Raw genomic sequence first — 18,735 nt, 5'->3', positions numbered from 1 at the left:
TTGAAATGTGTGTTGACTTTTCTTTGGAATATGTTGAGTTTAATGGAAGGAATCGCTAGGGACTCAGAAAGAGCAAATAGAGAAGGTAGCCCAGTCATGTTCATATTTGTGTTTGCAGGACATAAATTGGAGTTGCAAAATGAAAACTAGAAATTTGACTATGAATGTGTGTGTGTGTGTGTGTGTGTGTGATATATTTAATTTTTTTAATTTAGATTCAATTGTAATGAACAATACAAAAAATAAAGGAGACTGCAAATCACCATTTTTTCAGCAAGTGTTTGAAGCTAGCTGCATATTTTGAGTGGTTCATATACTAAGTGTTTAAAGGGTTCCCCGCTTAGTTATATCTTAGCAAACAGCTATTTCAGAAAATGTTTTACCTGCAAGCTACCCTGGCAGTCATTTCTCTACTTTGGTGTACCCATTCCTGAATTGTAAATGCATGACTGTTACTGAATTTGGGGAACTAGGGAAGTCCATTTGTTAACGTGTGAGTTCCTGACTTGTTTTTGAGACTTGGTCTTTGATTGGTAGACATGGGAAAGAAGGACGGCACAGGTTTGCCTTCTGGCTGAGGGGACAAGAAGCTGTCGCCCTCTATCTTCTAGAGTGTTTACCATCCTTCCTTTCAATTGACGGGAAACCAAGAGATCCTCTGTTCATGATGACTCATCTGGTGGCCTCAGCAGACTTTTGAAGAAAAGGTTTGCATCTCCTGAACTTTCTAAACTGGAGTTGTTAAAAAAAAAGACTCTGGAGCAAGCAATTAAAAGTAGTAAAAGGAAGGGCCGGCCGAGTGGCTCAGTTGGTTAAGAGCTCGCTCAAGAGTTTGAGCTCTGAGCAACAGTGGTTCGAGTCCAGCCCAAGCTGAGCAGCCACTGAGCTGCCAACAGGTAGCAGGATGGCTCAGCTAAAAAAAAAAAAAAAAAAAAAAAAAGTAGTAAAAGGATTTGGATATTCACTGAAAAAAACCAATTAACCCACATTTGAGCAGCAAATGATGCAAATTAAAACAGATACACGAGTAGAATGAAAATGATTTCCGTGTTTATGTTTGTCAGCAACATACTTATTTACAAATTACCCATATGAAAATGTAAAAAAGCATATTACATCTTCACATGCCATCTGTATTAACTGAATAAAGCTTAGTGGCATTATTTGCAAATCTGTAGTTAATTAGTACATAGACATTTGTGCGTTTAAAAAAGAAATGTACATAATTTAAAATAAGTTACATTACACAATTTACAAAGTAATATTAACAAAAACTTCTTAGACAGCTGCCTTCTTATTTAAAGAAAATAAATATTCATGTAATTAAATTAACCAAAAAAACACATTTAGGGATTATAATTTATAGAAAAACATATTGCAAATTTAATAGTTATATTTTACAATGACAGATACTGATCTCTTCAAATCTGTGCTAGAAATAGGCCGAAAAGAATACCAGAAAGGGAATCTTAATGTTTACTTTTAAAAAAATAAACACACATAGATTCCTCAAAAATAGTTGAGAAAATTTCATTGAGGGTTCAAAGGAGGTGACCTAGAAACTATTGCTTTGGGGAAAAAAAAAATCTACAAAACACAACAATAAGACCAACACCCAATTATATATCTAAATAGAGATTTTTGATTGCTGAAAACATGACCCCCCACAAACTAAGTCATCATAATACTGCCTGTCATAAGGTCTGGCTTGGTAAGAAGCACAAAAACATAAAACTACAAAACTAGCTCTATCAGCATTTAGGATCTATTTCCCTTATTTAATAATGTAGACGTAATCACTTTTCAGTGTCCCTGCTAGATACAGAATCATCATGACACATCATTTTTATAAAGAGTGTTTGCTAGGCCCACGACACACCAGTTCCAGGCACCAGAAATTCTGTTCTGCAGCCACGGCCACCTGAGGACAGGCCAGGGGAGGCTGGCAGGCATTCCAGTTGTCACCTATCTACACTCGACCCAGGAGAGAGCACGCTCTAACAAGATCCCTCACAGATTTGCTCATGCACTGCCGTCCTTTGCATACCCTCCACCTTCCTGGGGAACTAGAACAAGAAACAGATTTGGAGTTTGGTAATATTTTTACAAATAGTGAGATCCCAGGTCATCTGGGAAGCATGATTCTTGCAAATCGATTCAGATCCCAAATCAGCGTAAGAATCGACTCTCCTTTGCTTAGTGAAAGGTGCCGGCCTCCCTCACTGGCTGGCAGGGTGGGATGTGAAAGAGGCAAGATGGAGGTCGGAGGGCACTGGGTTGTGCTAATTCGAGCGTAGGAATTGACATTATTACAGTTTTTTTTGTTTTGTTTGTTTTTAGCATGTCATCCACATCTTTCCTTTCCTCTTTCCTCTTTCCTCGTGTCTTTGACCAGTTCATTCTGTTTAAATCAACATGTTCACACTCTGACACTTTGACTCCAATAAGAAGGAAATATAGGCATTCACCTATATTTAATGGCATGTTTAGTAGAAGGTGGTTCTGAAGAGAGTAGACAAGGTTAGTTGTTGATAAGAGACTAGAGTAGAAAGAGACCAGGCAGAGAAAGTCACCATAAAGGAGCAAGGATATAGGGACTTAGTGGAGGTAAAACAAAACAAAACAACAAACAACAACAAAAATGTGAGATGTTACTTGCATCCTCTAAGAAGTTTTAAATAAGTGACTTTATCTTGACGTGTCCAGGAACGTAAGAGGGTTCTGATTAAGCCACCAAGACCACTGCTACCTGCCTGAGGGTGGAGGAGGGGTACAGCGTACAGTGAAAGCCTAACAGCATGGCCTGAGGCATAGACATTACAGAAGGAAAAATACTAACCACATTGAAAATCAAATCTAGGGGAGAGGATGATGTGTGTAAGTGCTATTGTCACTCATTAAGCATTTTTCCCTCCTTTTGAATGTCTTAGGTACCAATGTATACAAAGCCATTACTAACTTTTTTTTTACAGTGCCTAGCAGTGTCTTACATGTGATAACTTAATATATATTTGTCTTGTTCTACTAAGGAATTTGCGCTTTGTTATAAGTAATTAAGAACATGCTTTTATGCACTCTTTTTCAAATTAGCTTAAGCTACACTGTAGTGTACTCGAAAAGGCTTTGAAATAAGGATTATGGCCAGTATCCTAGTTTAGGTATCAATGAATGAGCAAATAGACCTTTTTCAAGAGAGATCAGTTATGCCACTTCTATGTGGATTATATTGAAACAGTCCAACCAAATCTATAATACTGTGTCAACATTCTCCTTTTTAAAAAAAAACAAAACAAAACAAAAACCAAGCAGACCTTCTTACTTATACAATAGTAGTTCTAAACCTTTTTGGGCTCAGACCATTTTGGTAAGGCAGAAGTATCAACAGGCAAGTTACCTATATTCTCCTTCTGAATTCTTAAAATGAACAGGAGGAATAAGGTTTTGATGAAATTCCAGTGAAGTATTTAACTCATTATTGACTCATGCCAGGAACAAAAATAAGGCCATTTTCATGTTATAAACGTGAATACAGTAACTTTCGTTTATCCAAAATAGTCAGCTTCCAGTAGCTATATTCCCCTCCTTCTACCTTTCTAACAAGAGGCCATCCAGTATTTATTTATCTTAACAATGAAGTTCCAATATGCTTTCTAGTGTTAGGTCATGTTGGACCTAGTCTATGGCACATACATTGTGTTGTAAAGTATAATCAATTTATGAATAAAATCATCTTGTATTTTCATAACTTTTTATCATTTTGATTAATTAATTCATTTAATTCTTATAATAAAGGTGGGATGATACTGATCTACCTTCCGAATTAATGACATTTTACAGTATTGTAAGTATAGCTTTAGCAGCAGCAATACTTTATTTAATAATTTCAAAGTTATTAGGTGTTGCATGCATTTCATAAGGCTGTTAGCTGAATTCTTCAAGTAACTGCAATAGAGTTTTTCTCGACCATTTTGGACAAATGGAGTTTATTTATTCAAAGTGATCAATTATTTGGAAGACTCCTGAGTACATATATTGAATATCACAGTTTGAGAGTAACATATTATTTTTGTCTTCCTCTTCAGAAAGACAGATGAAATGGAATTTGTTTTTATGCTTTTCCTTGTTTAAATCCCTGGTGGAAGGCAAAATCCTCATCTTCCTGACTACCTGTTTGCTTTGAAATTACTTACATTGCCTAAATACAGTGAATATTGAATAAGAAATTAGTGTTTACCACATTTAATCCTTATTGAAACATGTAGAAATCTATTCATTTTGGGGACAATGACATGCCAATCTGATGTCTTCTATAATTTTTGCAAATACTTTAATGAACAGCAGGGGGCGTTCAAACTCTAGTAAAATACCTTGTAGTCCAAAACACTTTTATAGCAACACAGCTATGTTTAAGATAAAACAGCTCCTTATGTTATTTTTAAAAGACCTGAAACCCTAATGTCCTCTCCTCTCCCAAAGGTTGTTGCAGTAAATGTTGCCTGAAAATGGTATTGCTTCTTAATGGCACCTTTTGAATTTTCTTTTCATATGAAAAAAATCTGCTAAGTTAAGTATTATTTCACTGTGCCATTCCTAGGGCCTTAGCTGTAAAAAAATATATAGCTACTTACAACACAGTAGTAAGTTGAATGGCTGTTTTTCACCTTTGAAATGAAACACTGATTGCAGTGTGAAGGTAAATAAAATAAAAAATAAATAAAATAAAAACTAATGATGACCCAATGGAGAGTTGGCTTCGAAAAAACTTCTAGACTAGCAGCCAGCAAACCATGTCCTGAAAATGTGGTCTGCTGACTGTTTTTTTTTTAAGAAAGTTTTATTGGAAACATCCATGCTTATTATTTTATGTACTGTGCATTGTCTATGGCTGTGCTCTCACAATGGCAGAACTGAAAAGCTGCGACGTAGACCTGGCTGAAAATCTTTATAATTTGGACCTTTACAGGAAAAGTTTGCCACCCTTAGTCCAGAATGAAGCCCTGGGCAAAATATTTACTCTTCTCTTTTTAAAAGTTTAGTTTTTGAAATCATACATTAAAAAGACCACTTTAAGTTTACCAGTGAGAACGAGAAAACTATGGATTTTGAAATACATTTGATTTGAAACTAGGAAAACAAATCAGGGGGAAAGGATAATCAACACACAATTTCTGTCAGGTACAAAAATCATCGATGCATTATTTTCTCCATCTGCTCAAAATTAAAAAGACAACCAGCTCCTCTTTTTCTTTTCTTTTCTTTTTTTTTAACAAAGATAACAAATATAAAAATCTAGTCATAAACAGCCTTCAAAGTACAATTAAAAACAACTAGAGGGATCCGTCTTTTGGAGGGTTAATGAGTTTGGGACTTCAACACTTAAATTACCGCCATGTTGTCAATTTCACAATGGTTGCAGTGATGAGGAAGAGTGTGTGCAGCAGATGTGATAGCTAATTCCATCCTGTCGCCATCCAAAATGAACGTTACTCTCTTCAGGATACAATAACTTGTAAATGTCTCCATGACACTCTTAGCGTGCATGTCTTCATCCCATATGAAAGAGGCAGTTTCTATGGCAATATTTGTTAAGTGCCTATCATGCTGCACTAATATAGTGCAAAAATGTGCCTTCCAGGCAACCAGTTTGAAATTAGGGAAAGAAGAAACTTATTGTGTGAACACAAGCAAATTGGTTTTCCAGACAATAACCACTATAAAATACTGAACTTGAGGACTCTTCTAAGGTACTAGTACATGTCCAGCATTTGTACTTTGGAGAGAGACAAGAATGAAGTCTTATAAAAGAGTCTTTGCCTCCAAAATGCAGGTTGATAAAAGCTACCATCAACCACCAAGATGCTGAATTTATTCAATGGGTTTTCTGCTCAGCTTACAGCTTATCTTTTATTCATCATTAAAATGGCTTATTAACAAGTATATAATCTGACATAATAATATGTACTATTCAGTTGAGTATACATGATGTTATGTTTGCCTATGGTAGTGTAGAGTTCTCGTTATAAACTCTACATGCTAAAATGTTTCTACGGCTTAACACTGCAGACAGAGGTTTGTATCAGACATCCTAACCGGTCAATTCCATCATCATATTTTAGAGATGAAAGTAAATTGCCAGTTGGTAGGTTTCACAAAAGATCACTTAAAACTCTCCGAAGGCAGCATGTATTCAACTTAGTCTCCTAGACTTCTCAGGGCTGATGGTTTCAATGGAAGTGGTACTGTCTTGATATCTCCTCTTTTCTTAATGATGATCTTTAAAAAAGGTACAACGCATTTTAATCCACACAATTTGAATAGCTTTGTGGCTTCTGGGTATCTACTGCAAAGTCAGCAAGCTGATACTGGGTGTTGCCAGGATAAATTCTATTTTACATGTCTGCGTCTCCATCATAGGCTAAGGTTAAAGGTTTCAGTCGGTTGTTTTGCCTTCTTTGGGGTTTCTTTGGCTTTTTGCTGTTAAAAAAAGTCATTAAAATTGGGAGAAAAAAATCAAAATCAATCTTCCATTGTAAATTTTATTGTTTTGATTGAAAAAAAAACCAGAAACATACTGATAAACCTAAATTACTTAATCATAGACATTGCCTACATTCAAAATTAAAGCTTTATTTCCTGTTATCTTTGAATTTCTCAGTTTTGTACTCTGAATAAACTTAAAACAGAACCCTTCAAATATGTTATAATCCTGTAAAAGATAAATTATCCAAATGGAAACCCTCTAGTACTAATAACAGAAATAGCATTATAGTATAATCATTTATATTTGGCCAGAATCTTTTATAAATAATACATAACTTATAAATAATACATGTTTAAAAAGATAGTTGAATGAGATTAGGTATTATTATAATATCTTCCTCCAGTAATAATTCAATGTAGAAATCTACAGTTCACCATAAGCATATTCCCTAGAATAACAAGGAGAGCCTGGAGCAACTCTGGTTCATCTCCAGAAATTAAATGGCTCAGAATTGATAGTTTTAGACTAAGACTAAAGCCATGTTTATTTAGAACTTCAGATGAACACTACATCAATGTGGAACACTTTTTTGGGACATTAGTTTACTGTTCCTGTGTTATGGTCAGCTGAAAGTGCTTCCTTTGAAATAGAGAGATTATGCATCCCTTTAGATTTTGAAATATTTAAACACTCACCAAGCTAGATAAATCATGGAGACAATAAAGATGAGTAACACACATGCCCCAGCTGCTACACCGTAAACCCAGGTCTTTAGTCTCCCATCTAAGAAGAATGGATATTAATCATTAATTTATATTAGTCTGGTATATAAATGACAGTCTTTAACTATGACCGATGACCAGTCACATATGACTAAGTCCTTTCAAAACTCAAAATGAATTATTGCTTAGGCTCAATTAATGATTAAAGTGAAGCTGCTATTATGAGTTAGATGCTCCTTCATTAAAGATAAATAATCAATGAAAATTGAATGGAAAAGTAATAAATAACGTTTTCAGTTCGAGTTCAGATTTCAAGCGTGTAAACTTCTGCTGTTTCTTATCTGAATTTTACTTTAAATCCAATACATGCATAATGCTATGTAAACATTTTCTTCTGATTTACAGTCTATTTTGAGAAAGGCAATTATGAGAAAAGAAGAAAAATCATGCAATTTCAATAAAGTCCTACGACTTAGTGTTGATGGAGATGGTTATTTGCACATAAACTTTGTGATTTTAACATATTTTCCCAGATGAACTGCAAGTGAATATATTTAACAATTTTTTGGAATTAATAATCTTTTGTTTAGTTTACACTTACAGTATGCCTTAAAGTAGATTTGACACTATCCTTTGCAACAATAACCAAGTTTGATTACATATAAAAGGATCTACAAATAACTTTTTTCTGCCTTTTCTATTACAGGTATCCCCTCTGCGTTTTGAAAATTCGCATTATGCCACTTTGCTTTTACAAAGTACCTGTTTTCCCTAACTGAAAGAAGTCCAAAGAGTAATTTCTCTTTTATGAAAATTGGCGAAAAGCAAAAATAGCGGTCAGTGTTTGGTTTGCAGCCTGCTGTTATATAAGCAGCTCATAAGGGTGCTACGCTTAGTGCAAAACTGGGTGTAATTAAGTATATTTGGCATGAATTAGTAAGTTCTTTTTTGGGCCTGGAACCACTCAAAATTTTTTCCATATTAGTGGTAACTGCTTCTTTGCTTTACGCCATTTCAGCTTATGAAAGGATTCAAAGGAATACTCTATTTTCGGATAGTGGGGGAAACGTGTATATAAAATCAGATAAGAAGGGGTCTTTTCTAATATGGTATTCTGATCTCATTCTCTTTGAACTCAGTTTTCTGTTTTGAATAAATTTGAAAAAGGAGACATTATTAATGACTTTGCTAACTTAATTTGGTCCTCACATCAATATATATTTTCTGCTGCACACATGCAATTAAATGTATGATATTAGTATTAAATTATAGATTGGGCAAGTTGACCCCATAAGAAACTCTGGTTTCTTCAATTTTTAAATGACATTAAAAGCAAATCAGTACTGTGGAATTCTTTTCATCTAGGTCTGGATCGACTTAGGGGTTCATTTGCTGGAAATAAATTAATATTTTACGTGTCTTTTCTTTTTGATTCTAAAGATTTTAAAATTTAAGCCTGAGTTTAAAATCAAAAGATCTCTTCCGCTGTTGGGTGTATTTGCCCTGAGAGTTCTTCAGCTAATATTCTTTGGGTTTTTCAAAAACCAAGAACAGGGTCTAAATGTATTCTTAGAACATGTACCTTTTTAATATATTAAAATGTTTACTTTAGGTAAACTATATGTTACATCTCAAATGACAATAATAATAGTCTGTCTTTTTAAAAACCAGTTTTGAGGCAAGGAGGCCTGCTTGGATTCTTTGTCAAGGTCAAGTTTGTTATGGCCACTTGTGGGTCCACTGTCTTGAACACTGAGAGAAGAGTTCCCCATGTTTACACAGTGAAGTCAGTTTTGCAAAATACAACGTATTTTCAACCTAATCAAGGCAGGAACAGGTTAAATATGGATAATCCCAAATAATGAAAGTGCTTAAAAAATCCCAGTAGTGATTTTCCAGTAAGGAAAAGTGTTTTGACTTAATGCCTTAAAAATAGAGATGTGTTAGTTATACACATTCCTTCCTTCTTTTCTCCTGTTTCTAATGGAGGTATAAAGTAGCCCATGCCTGGCTTTGCCTAGAGATTTCCTATGGTCATGAACTAGGAATCCCTCTTGTTGTGAGAAACAGGGGCATGATATTAGCCACCATATAGCCTTTGTAAGCACATTCTAGGAATAAGTATATGGTTGAATCCAGCTGGCCTTCAAACTTTTGCCTGTATTGGCTTTAAGTCCATTAGTAGACACATTAAGGGCTGTCTAATATAGCAAGGGTAGGGTCCGTCTCCAAGTTCAGATTGTCCCATCTAGACGAAGGCTTCATCCCTCCACCTATGTATCTGGTGTGAGTATAGATTCTGAGATTTTGATTTTGAGTGTGCCAATTCTAAGGGCTGATAGAAATTGGTCTGGCTACCATGTGTCTTCCAGCATGGCACTGCATTACTAATGTTCCTATTTTAGGTTCAAATTATTACTACTTTGTGGTCAAATGAAAAATTCTTGAATGTTTTTATAGTTCCGTTAGTTCCAGTACCGAATGCTTCTCCCAACCCCTGCCCCAATTAATACTTTCATTGCTCAATGTGAAAATAATTATACTTGTAAATTTAGGACTGAGATTGAATAACACCAACCCGAAAATTTTTTTCTCAAAAGAAAGTAATTTCACTTCTCTGAACTTTGAGCGTGTTTTTTTCATAATAGTAAAATAATTAAGAGCATATGACAGAATCAGAACAAATGTTTCAGTGCAATAATAAATAGCTCCTATGCAAATGCTTGCACCTTTTTCACCCTTGGGCATTAGTTCAATATGTAAGTAAAGAATTGTACATCAATGCTGCCTAGTCACTTCACCTGGCCCAAAAGGCTGTAGAAACCAGGTCCTGCCCCGTCCTGCCGGGTTACTAGAGGGTTGGGTCGGATGGACTGCCCGGCTGGTTTTCACGTCTCCTCTTTTGTCCTCCACAGTGGGTATCACCACCACAGGGATCAGTGTGCATTGCTCGAGTGTACCATTAGAAGACAGGACTTCCGTGTACCCTTCTTCACAACTGCATGTCCTCGTCTGTAGGAGAAGAAGAAGATTTCTACTGTGCATCCAAGGCTGATCTTTAAAAGCACAACAGACCTGACCTGAAGAGAAGGCTTTAAAGAAGTATTATTTGGAGAATTGACTACAGGTTATTTCTATCTTCACTATTAAAAAAATAATGAACACACTTTTTGCATGGCACACAAACTTATTCTAATAGTAGAAGCAAGTGCATTCAGAATTGTTTATATTGATACAAGGGGAGGTCTGAAACTAGAATTTTTATGCCTCAAGATATGATTTCTTTTAAGGGAAATGGATTGCACAAGAGGCAGTAGGGTGACAAATGATGGAGCTGGCTGGTCTCCCCTAATGGCTTCACACATACCTCGCTACAGTACGAGTGGGGTTGACTACACGGTGGGTGACACGACCTGTCGGCGTCAGGCTGGCGTACGACCAAGCAGCCCCCTGCGGAACAGAAAATCATGTTTTGACAAGTAGAAGCTCTTGCAATGATAAAAATACACTGTTGTTATAGGCTTGTCTTTGAATCCTGAACCACTTTGGGAATCCCACAGAGTTTTCTGAGGGTGGCGGGCTGTGAAATGCTTGGTTAACCTTGACCACTTTATTTAGGAACTCGAGACCCTTCTTATTCAGAGGACACAGACAGTGCTGGCGCTCAGCAGGTGCTCTTTAAGCACTTGTTGAACAGAGGATTTTATAGTTGCTACTCTGAAAACACCGATGGCACACAAGCTATTTTTGCTATTTTTCCTGCGGCCAAGTCCGGCACTAAGAAGTGGATTTAAGTTTCTTTCAAAGTTAAAATTCTTTCTTGGCTATTCAAAGAAATAGTTTTCATGTCCTTTGAGATGTGTCTTTAATTTATGTGACTACCACATAAATGCATTTTTTATAACATATATATATATATATTTTTTTTTTTAAGATTTTTTTTTAATTGGGGAATTGGGGGATGGGAACAGCGCTGGGGAACTGGGGGGAAGGGGGACAGACAAGTTGCTGTCCTTTTTGTTCTTCAGTCCAGTTGTGGAGGAACCCGCTTCACCGGCCCAAGTTGGCACCATCACCGCGCCCATCCCGGGTGAGGCAGATCAGTCGCTGACCTCTGGACGGCCGCTCACGGTGGCTGCTGGCCACTCACGCTGGCTGCCAGCTACATACGGTAGCCCATGGCAACCCACCGCAGCAGGGGCTGCAGCCTACGCCGTAGCCTGCGACTCATGGCAGCCCAGCTCCAGGTAGAGCTGTTGTTCAGCATCTTAGCTGTAGAGGGCAGTGTCACTGGCCCTCATATGTGGGATCCGAACCGAGGCCCTCTGGCATCCCAAGCCAGCTCTTAACCAATGCTCCACTCGGCCGGCCCATAACGTATATTTCTTTTTGAGAAAATTCACTATGCTTGCTAATTCAGGGTTTTCTGGGGTATAGGAAAGGAAACAAATGTAGCTACTAAATAGTGTGCTTTCACTATTGTTTGAACTTGACATTGTAGCTCTATTTATCCCCCTTCTTTTTCCTTCTTTTCCAGTTTACTATCACGTGTCCCTAAGTTGTTATACGTAAGATTTTTAAGATGAGAATACATGTCATAAAGAAACAATATTGTTGATGTGGAAGGAACTCACAGTTTCAAACCATTCTTGTTGAGTTTAATAGAATTTTAGCAAAGCAAAGTTTTTTTCCTTTATTTATGGAATTGATGATATTCTGGAATTTATCAAAGGTGACTATTGTTAATTCCTTGCCTTATCTCTCAATATTATAATCAAAATATTCATAGAAAAAATGTTATGGAAAGCAGTTAGTCATTGCAAGGTAGTTGCAGTTAAATGGCCATATTAAAGCTATTATCATTAAACACATGAGAAAAAGGAAAACAACACTTTGAGTTTCTTATAAGGATAACTATTCATAAAATTAAAGCAATCAATCAAGGTAAATGATATACTTTACATGCTTGTCTATTTCTCATAAAGAATCTCATCTCTCCCAAAAGATGGAAGAAGACTACATAGAAAGTTGATCACAAATAATGTATACATAGGCTTTTTGGTATCAAACAGTATTAGGAAGAAATACACTGGATATTGTACTGCATTAAAAAGAAATTAAAATATGATTTCTACAGGTAAGTCTTTTAAAATTTGACTTTTTGCATTGAGGAATAGCCCTAATTTAAGTGCTTTTGACATGTAGAAGAAAAGGCAAACAAATATTATTTGCATCCATATTTAGAAAAAACAAAAATATTGAAAACTAATAGGAGCCTTTGGGAAAGCTCTAAAATTCCCTCTGAATAGTTTGAAGAGGAATGTAGACATTTGGGCTGGCCGAGTGGCTCAGTTGTTTAACAGCTTGCTCAAGAGTGCGAGCTCTGAGCAACAGGGTCGTGGGTTCGATTCCTAGCCCAAGCTGAGCTGCCACTGAGCTGCCAAAAGGTAGCAGGATGGCTCAGCTAAATAACTAACTAACTAAATAAATAAAAAGCAAAAAGAATGTAGACATTCATTTTCAACACCTGAGTGGAGTGAACTCCCTATACATATAATGCCTCGAGTTCAGAAAGCCTATATCTCCCTCCCGCAGCTCTTTCTCCCTCTCTGTCTCCTAGAGTGGTGTGGTTGGAACAAATTTTTCCCCCAGAACATAATACTGTGTGAAAGCAAAGGGTTTCCTGGAAAGTGTCTTCTTTGTTATGCATGGGTCCACTGGGAGTTGCTATTATCCAGGGTTTCTTGATACAGATTTCTCATGTATAAAATCTTGTCTGCACAGGGATACAGTTTGACATCCTGTTCCAGCTCTCATAGGGAGGAAATAAGTAATCAGGTTTCAATAAAGCCAGGTAATTTAAAATTCAATATAAAAGTTGATGCTTTCCAAAAGGCATATTGATCCCTGCTCCTGTTATCTTACTGTATGTATTACAGCTAAATTTATAAATGGACATACTCAGAAGGCAACCAAATGCACATTACTTTTTCTCTCCGCCAGAGGGTCAGAACCATGGCAGCAAGTCAGCAGGTCACCCCGAACAGTTAACTGTCAATACTCATGCTACTGCTATGCTATGGAGATTCCTGTAAATGAGATCAATACAAATACATTATTTAAGAAGAGACATTAGATCTTTGGGTCCATGTACTTGAGGTTGAGGTGCCATTTCAGACCATGGTTTCTTTCTAGGAAATTTGCAGGGTGGCTCATCTCACTAAGCTCTGGAGCCAAGTTTCTTCCCTCTTTAAAGGAACCCTTGGCCTGGATCCTTTGCCTTTACTGGGCTCAGATAAGGAGACTTTTAGTAACTGCAGATTAGAGTAGTTCTTTGGAGTACATTTAGGTATGAAGGACATTCAAAAAACTTCTTCATTTTGATTACTTCTTTGGATGTATAATAATTTTTGAGTCGATACAGAGTAGGTGAGCTGTTTAGATGCTTTGGGCTTGAGATTTACCAACCAGTCTTTCCTATTAATTTAAAAAAATCATAGGTTTCTGAATTCAAGAATATATTTGGATCTGTGTAACACTATTCCCTTAATAATATTTTTGGTCTGCATGTGTATGGTGTTTAAAGCACAGGAACAGACATAGTCAACAAAAAAGTGATTATTTTTTTTTAGCATGTAGTAAGCTATTAATATGTCAAGTATCTAGGAAAATCAATCCAAGAATTATTTATTTACTTATAACAATCATTTATTAGAGTTACACAATATTTTAATTAAATGAATTCTAGTAGCAATGTCTAAAATGGCTGGGTGTGGGACAATGTAATTGAAACATGAAAAAAATAAAATCATTTGTCATTGGTCAACAGGAAGTTATACAGTTGAGGTATCCTAAATTCAACCATGTGTCGAATACTGAAAGAATATCTTTCCTAATTTTTTTTAACCTATTACACATGTGTTACAGGAAGACCTTTGAAGAACAAAAAGAAATTGGAGGGTTACCTGTTACATTTATACCATCTGACCTTTGACACCAGACTGTTCGGGAAGAGCCTTTCCAAGCACTAGCCATCCATTTATACTCATAACACTGTCCATCTGCAGGAACACAATAAACATTACCAGACCATTCTGCTGTCCAGAAAGACAATTATGGGGATTGAGTACTAATAAAATATTTATAAGCAATTGAAAAATGATAAGAAATCCATCTCAAATTATTCAAATGTCAACTTAGTGTCCTGAAGTATATACATGTTACAAAATTCTAGGTATATATCTAAATCCCAACTCATTTTCCATATGTGCTGTTATACTATCATGTGATGTGAACCTGGGTTTCTAATTTAATTTTATATCTTACTTAAAGTGTTATGAAATATAAAACAGACAGACAGGACAGAATTTTAGAATAACTAAAAATAATACATTCAATTACCCATAATGCAATTTTAACAAATATTACCATTTAGCCATATTTGCTTTAGTTTTCTTGTGCTTGTTGATGAGTAAATAAGTCACAGGTAAACTTCATATCCTATTATATTCCTTTCTGACCTGATCTCCCTTCATGTCTGTCCAACAGCACTCACTATTCTGATGTAGATATATGCATTTCTGTGACATTTTAATTCTTTTAATATAAATATACTATAAATGTAAATACGTATCCATAAATGATACATAGCATTTTTAGTCTTAAAATGAAAAAAGTATCATACTCTGAAGCATTCTAAAACTTGATAGTCAACATTACAGATGAAATATTTCTATGTGACTTTAGTATAGATATAGTCAATTTATTTTAACTGCTATATAGAATTCCATGGTACTCAACATTACAATTTATTTAGCTATTTCCCCTAAGGGTGGACTTTTAGGTTGTTTCCAAGTTTTGCTATTCCAACAGTGTCTCAGTGGTCAATTTGAGCAAGCCTCCTGGTGCTCCATTAAGTAAATATCTAGAGGGGACATTTCTGGGTATCAATGTAGGCGTAGCTGAAACTTTACGAAATATAGATCATTTTTTTTTTTTTGCTAAAAGATGATCATTTACATACCCACCAGTAGTCAATAAGGGTTACCATTGCTCTAAACCCTCATGAATATTTATAACTGCCAGATTTAAAAGTTTTTGTCAGTCTTGTGGGTGTGGAAAGCTGTCTTGTCCTTTAACATTCTAAACAGTAACAAAAATGTTTTGAGGCATTTAGATTTCCTCTATATGAATTGCTTATGTATATCTTCTGGCCTTGTTTTTTCTTCTACGTATTGAAATATATGCCTTTTCTTATTGAATTATGGGAATTCTTTATTCTAGAATAGCAATTCTAAAAGTATTGGTCCAGGGACCACAGGAGACTTTGACATTATTTCAAAGTGTGTGTATGTAACATCTGTGTAAGTTTGGATTTTCTTCATACACATAAACTAAACTAAAATCGCAATAGATAGAATGCAAAAGCAGATAAGAGAATCCAGCTGTCTTCCTTTAAGCCAGATATTATAGATATTTGAAAAAGAGTAAAACAAGACCATGCTTGTCATTAAAGTTATTTTATTTTTGTTCTTATAAAGTTATTTTTCAGTAAATATGGTATTGATAGTAACATACATTTGGTTTATGATTATTTTAAATAAATTAACAAGTATTTAAAAATTTATCAGTTTTCATTTTTAATATAATAAAATTTGATACATATAACTCACAAGAGGAAAGCAGTTTGGGGAAAGCAATTTTAAGGGTATAAAATTATCTTGCACTGAAAAGTTTTAGAATTATTCTAGACACTAACCTTTTGGAATTAATTGACTTCACAAGTATCATTTCTAAGTCTGTGGCTTGTGTGTTGACCTTGTTTTTGGTCTATTTTATTGTGTAGAAGATTTAAATTTTAACTTAAAGATATTTTTAATCTTTTCCAATTTTGTTTGTGCTTTTGGTGTCATATTAGGGAGCTTTTTCTCCCCTTTTTCCAATGAACTTTGTTTTACTTCTCAAGATTTCACATAAATATGAGTTGTCTGTTTCTTTAAATTTTGGTAAAATTCATAATTAAAGCCATTTATGTTTTAGCCTGTGTATATATGTAAGTATATGTTTAATAGATTTGAGTTTTTAGTAGTTATAGCATCCATGGTTTATTTTAGCTTCTTTATTACTCTTGGTAAATTAGAATAACATTCTCAATTGTCTTCAAGTCTTTATACATATTAGCAAAATTTACTCATAGAATGATATTTTTCTAAACACTATTTGTAGTAGTACTGATTTTGTTCTTTTTTTTTTTCTTCATTGATTTTGCCATGAGGTAGTCTATTTTGTGTTTGGTCAAAAAACAAGCTATTTATTTTATCGATTATCTATCTCATTGAATTTATATTTTTCTGTTATTTAGTTACACTCTATTTCCTTTCTCAAAAATAACTGAGTTGAAAGCTTAGCTCATTTTAAACTCTTCTCCCTTCTATATAAGCATCTAAAGCTTTCAGTTCTCTTCTAAGTATTACATTTTTAGATGTCATGCTCTAAAAGTGTGGTTTTCAGTTTTTACTTCTGTGTGTGCTTGGGGGATTTCTTGTGCAATTATAACATTAATGATATCTAATTTTACTTCATTCTCACTTTGGGATGAACAATTCTCTTTCTTTCCTTAGAAATGATTGCGTTTATTGTAACCTCTGACATTTCTACTTCTTTACCTACCGTGTTCCAGCACAGAAGAAATGTTTTACCTGGCTGGTAAGTTTGGGAAGACTTAACAGACAACGTAGATAATTCTATTTCTTGGATTAAGTTATCTAGACGATTTGGCTTTCATTTTAAGCATTCATCTCTAACTGCTAAGCTTTCTCCTCCAACTTTTCATTAATGAAGGTGATATTTTGGCTCCTGTTTGCTATTTTATGTCATACTCCTTGTTTCAGAACACATGCAGGAAGAAGGAGGTTGTTTGATGAGTCCTCCATCCTCCGCTAGACAGCAATTCTTCTGTTTTCATATAGACTTCTAAACAGTGTCCCCAAACTCACATTTTAATGCTCTGTGGTTCTTAAAAATGTCATGTATTGCTTATATTTGGTGCATGGCTCTACACATGTGGACACATATACACACAGATATATAAAATATGTATGTTCAAATAGATTGTATATCAAATTTAGAGTAATTCTAGTTTTTAAGATTTTTTTACTAAAAATACAGCTAACATACAACATTATATCAGTTTCAGGTGTATTTTATAGTTGTTCAACATTTACATAACTAAAAAAATGATCACCATAAGTCCAGCAACCATCTGACACTGTACCACACTATCACAATATTATTGGCTATATTCCCCATGATGTATATTACATCCCTATAACTTATTTGTTTTATACTGGAAATTTGGACCTCTTAGTCCCCTTCACCTTTTCCCTCAATTTAAAAATTTTCCATTACAGTTGACATACCATATTATTTGATATCAATTTTAGGTGTACAGCATAGTGGTTAGACATTTACATAATTTAAGAAGTGATCCCCCTGACTAGTCTAGTACCCACCTGGCACTATACCTAGTTACTATATTATTGACTATATAACGTATGCTTTATTTTACATCCCCATGACTATTTTGTAACTTCCAATTTGTACTTAATGCATTTGCCTTTCTCACTCTGTCCCCCAACTCCCCTCCCATCTATCGCTTTGATAAATCTAGTACCCATCTGACACCATACATAGTTATTACAATATTATTGACTATATTCCTTATTCTATACCAAACATCCCCATGACTAGTTTGTAAAAACCAATTTGTACTTCTTAATCCTTTCCTCTTTTTCACCCACTCCCTTACCCCCACCCCACCCCAATCTGGCAACCATCAAAATGTTCTCTGTATGATTTTATTTATTTTCTTTGTTTATTTTGTTCTTTAAATTCCACATATATATGAAATCACATTGCATCTGTCTTTTTGTGTCTGATATACTACACTCAGCACAATACCCTCCAGGTCAATCCATGCCACTCCAGATGGTAAGAACCCATTCCCTTCCATGGTCCAGCAATATTCCATTGTATACACGTACCATCTCCTCTTTATCCATTCTTTCATCGACAGACACGCAGGCTGTCTCCACATTTTGGCTATTGTAAATAATGCTGCAATGAACACATGGATACACATATCTCCTCAAAATAGTGTTTTGGGTTTCTTCAGATAAATACCCAGAAGTGAGATTACTGGGTCCTTCTTTGTTTCTTGTTATAGCCTTTGTTTTAAAGTCTATTTTGTCTGGTATAAGTATTGCTACTCCAGTTTTTTTCCTCCTCATTTCCATTTTCATGAAATAACATTTTCCATCTGTTTACTTTCAGTCTGTGTGCATCTTTCAATCTGAAGTGGGTCTCTTATAGGCAGCATATGTAAGAGTTTTGTTTTCTTATCCATCCAGGCACCCTATTATTTTGAATGGAGCATTTAATCCATTTACATAGAAAGTAATTGTTGATAGATACGTAGTTATTTCCATTTTATTGTTTATATTTTTTATCTTTTTTTTTTTTTCATCTTAAAGA

General features: G+C 35.1%; 1 protein-coding gene across 1 annotated transcript in view; it reads right to left on the bottom strand.

Moving 5' to 3' along the window:
• Positions 1 to 1,328: 1,328 nt before the first annotated feature.
• LOC109393197 (thrombospondin type-1 domain-containing protein 7A-like) overlaps positions 1,329 to 18,735 on the bottom strand; it is a 39,259-nt gene continuing 21,852 nt past the window's right edge. The window contains exons 9-13 of the mRNA XM_019662201.1: positions 14,169 to 14,264; positions 10,571 to 10,653; positions 10,005 to 10,215; positions 7,177 to 7,264; positions 1,329 to 6,474 (exon numbers count right to left, since the gene is read on the bottom strand). Of these exons, the coding sequence (XP_019517746.1) occupies positions 6,390 to 6,474; positions 7,177 to 7,264; positions 10,005 to 10,215; positions 10,571 to 10,653; positions 14,169 to 14,264 (563 nt within the window). The 3' untranslated portion in view covers positions 1,329 to 6,389. The remainder of the gene's footprint in view (positions 6,475 to 7,176; positions 7,265 to 10,004; positions 10,216 to 10,570; positions 10,654 to 14,168; positions 14,265 to 18,735) is intronic.

The sequence above is a fragment of the Hipposideros armiger genome, unplaced genomic scaffold (assembly GCF_001890085.2).
Source record: "Hipposideros armiger isolate ML-2016 unplaced genomic scaffold, ASM189008v1 scaffold_370, whole genome shotgun sequence".
NCBI lineage: Eukaryota > Metazoa > Chordata > Mammalia > Chiroptera > Hipposideridae > Hipposideros > Hipposideros armiger.
Note: the sequence above shows the minus strand (reverse complement) of the source record. Positions and strands in the feature narration are given on the sequence as shown.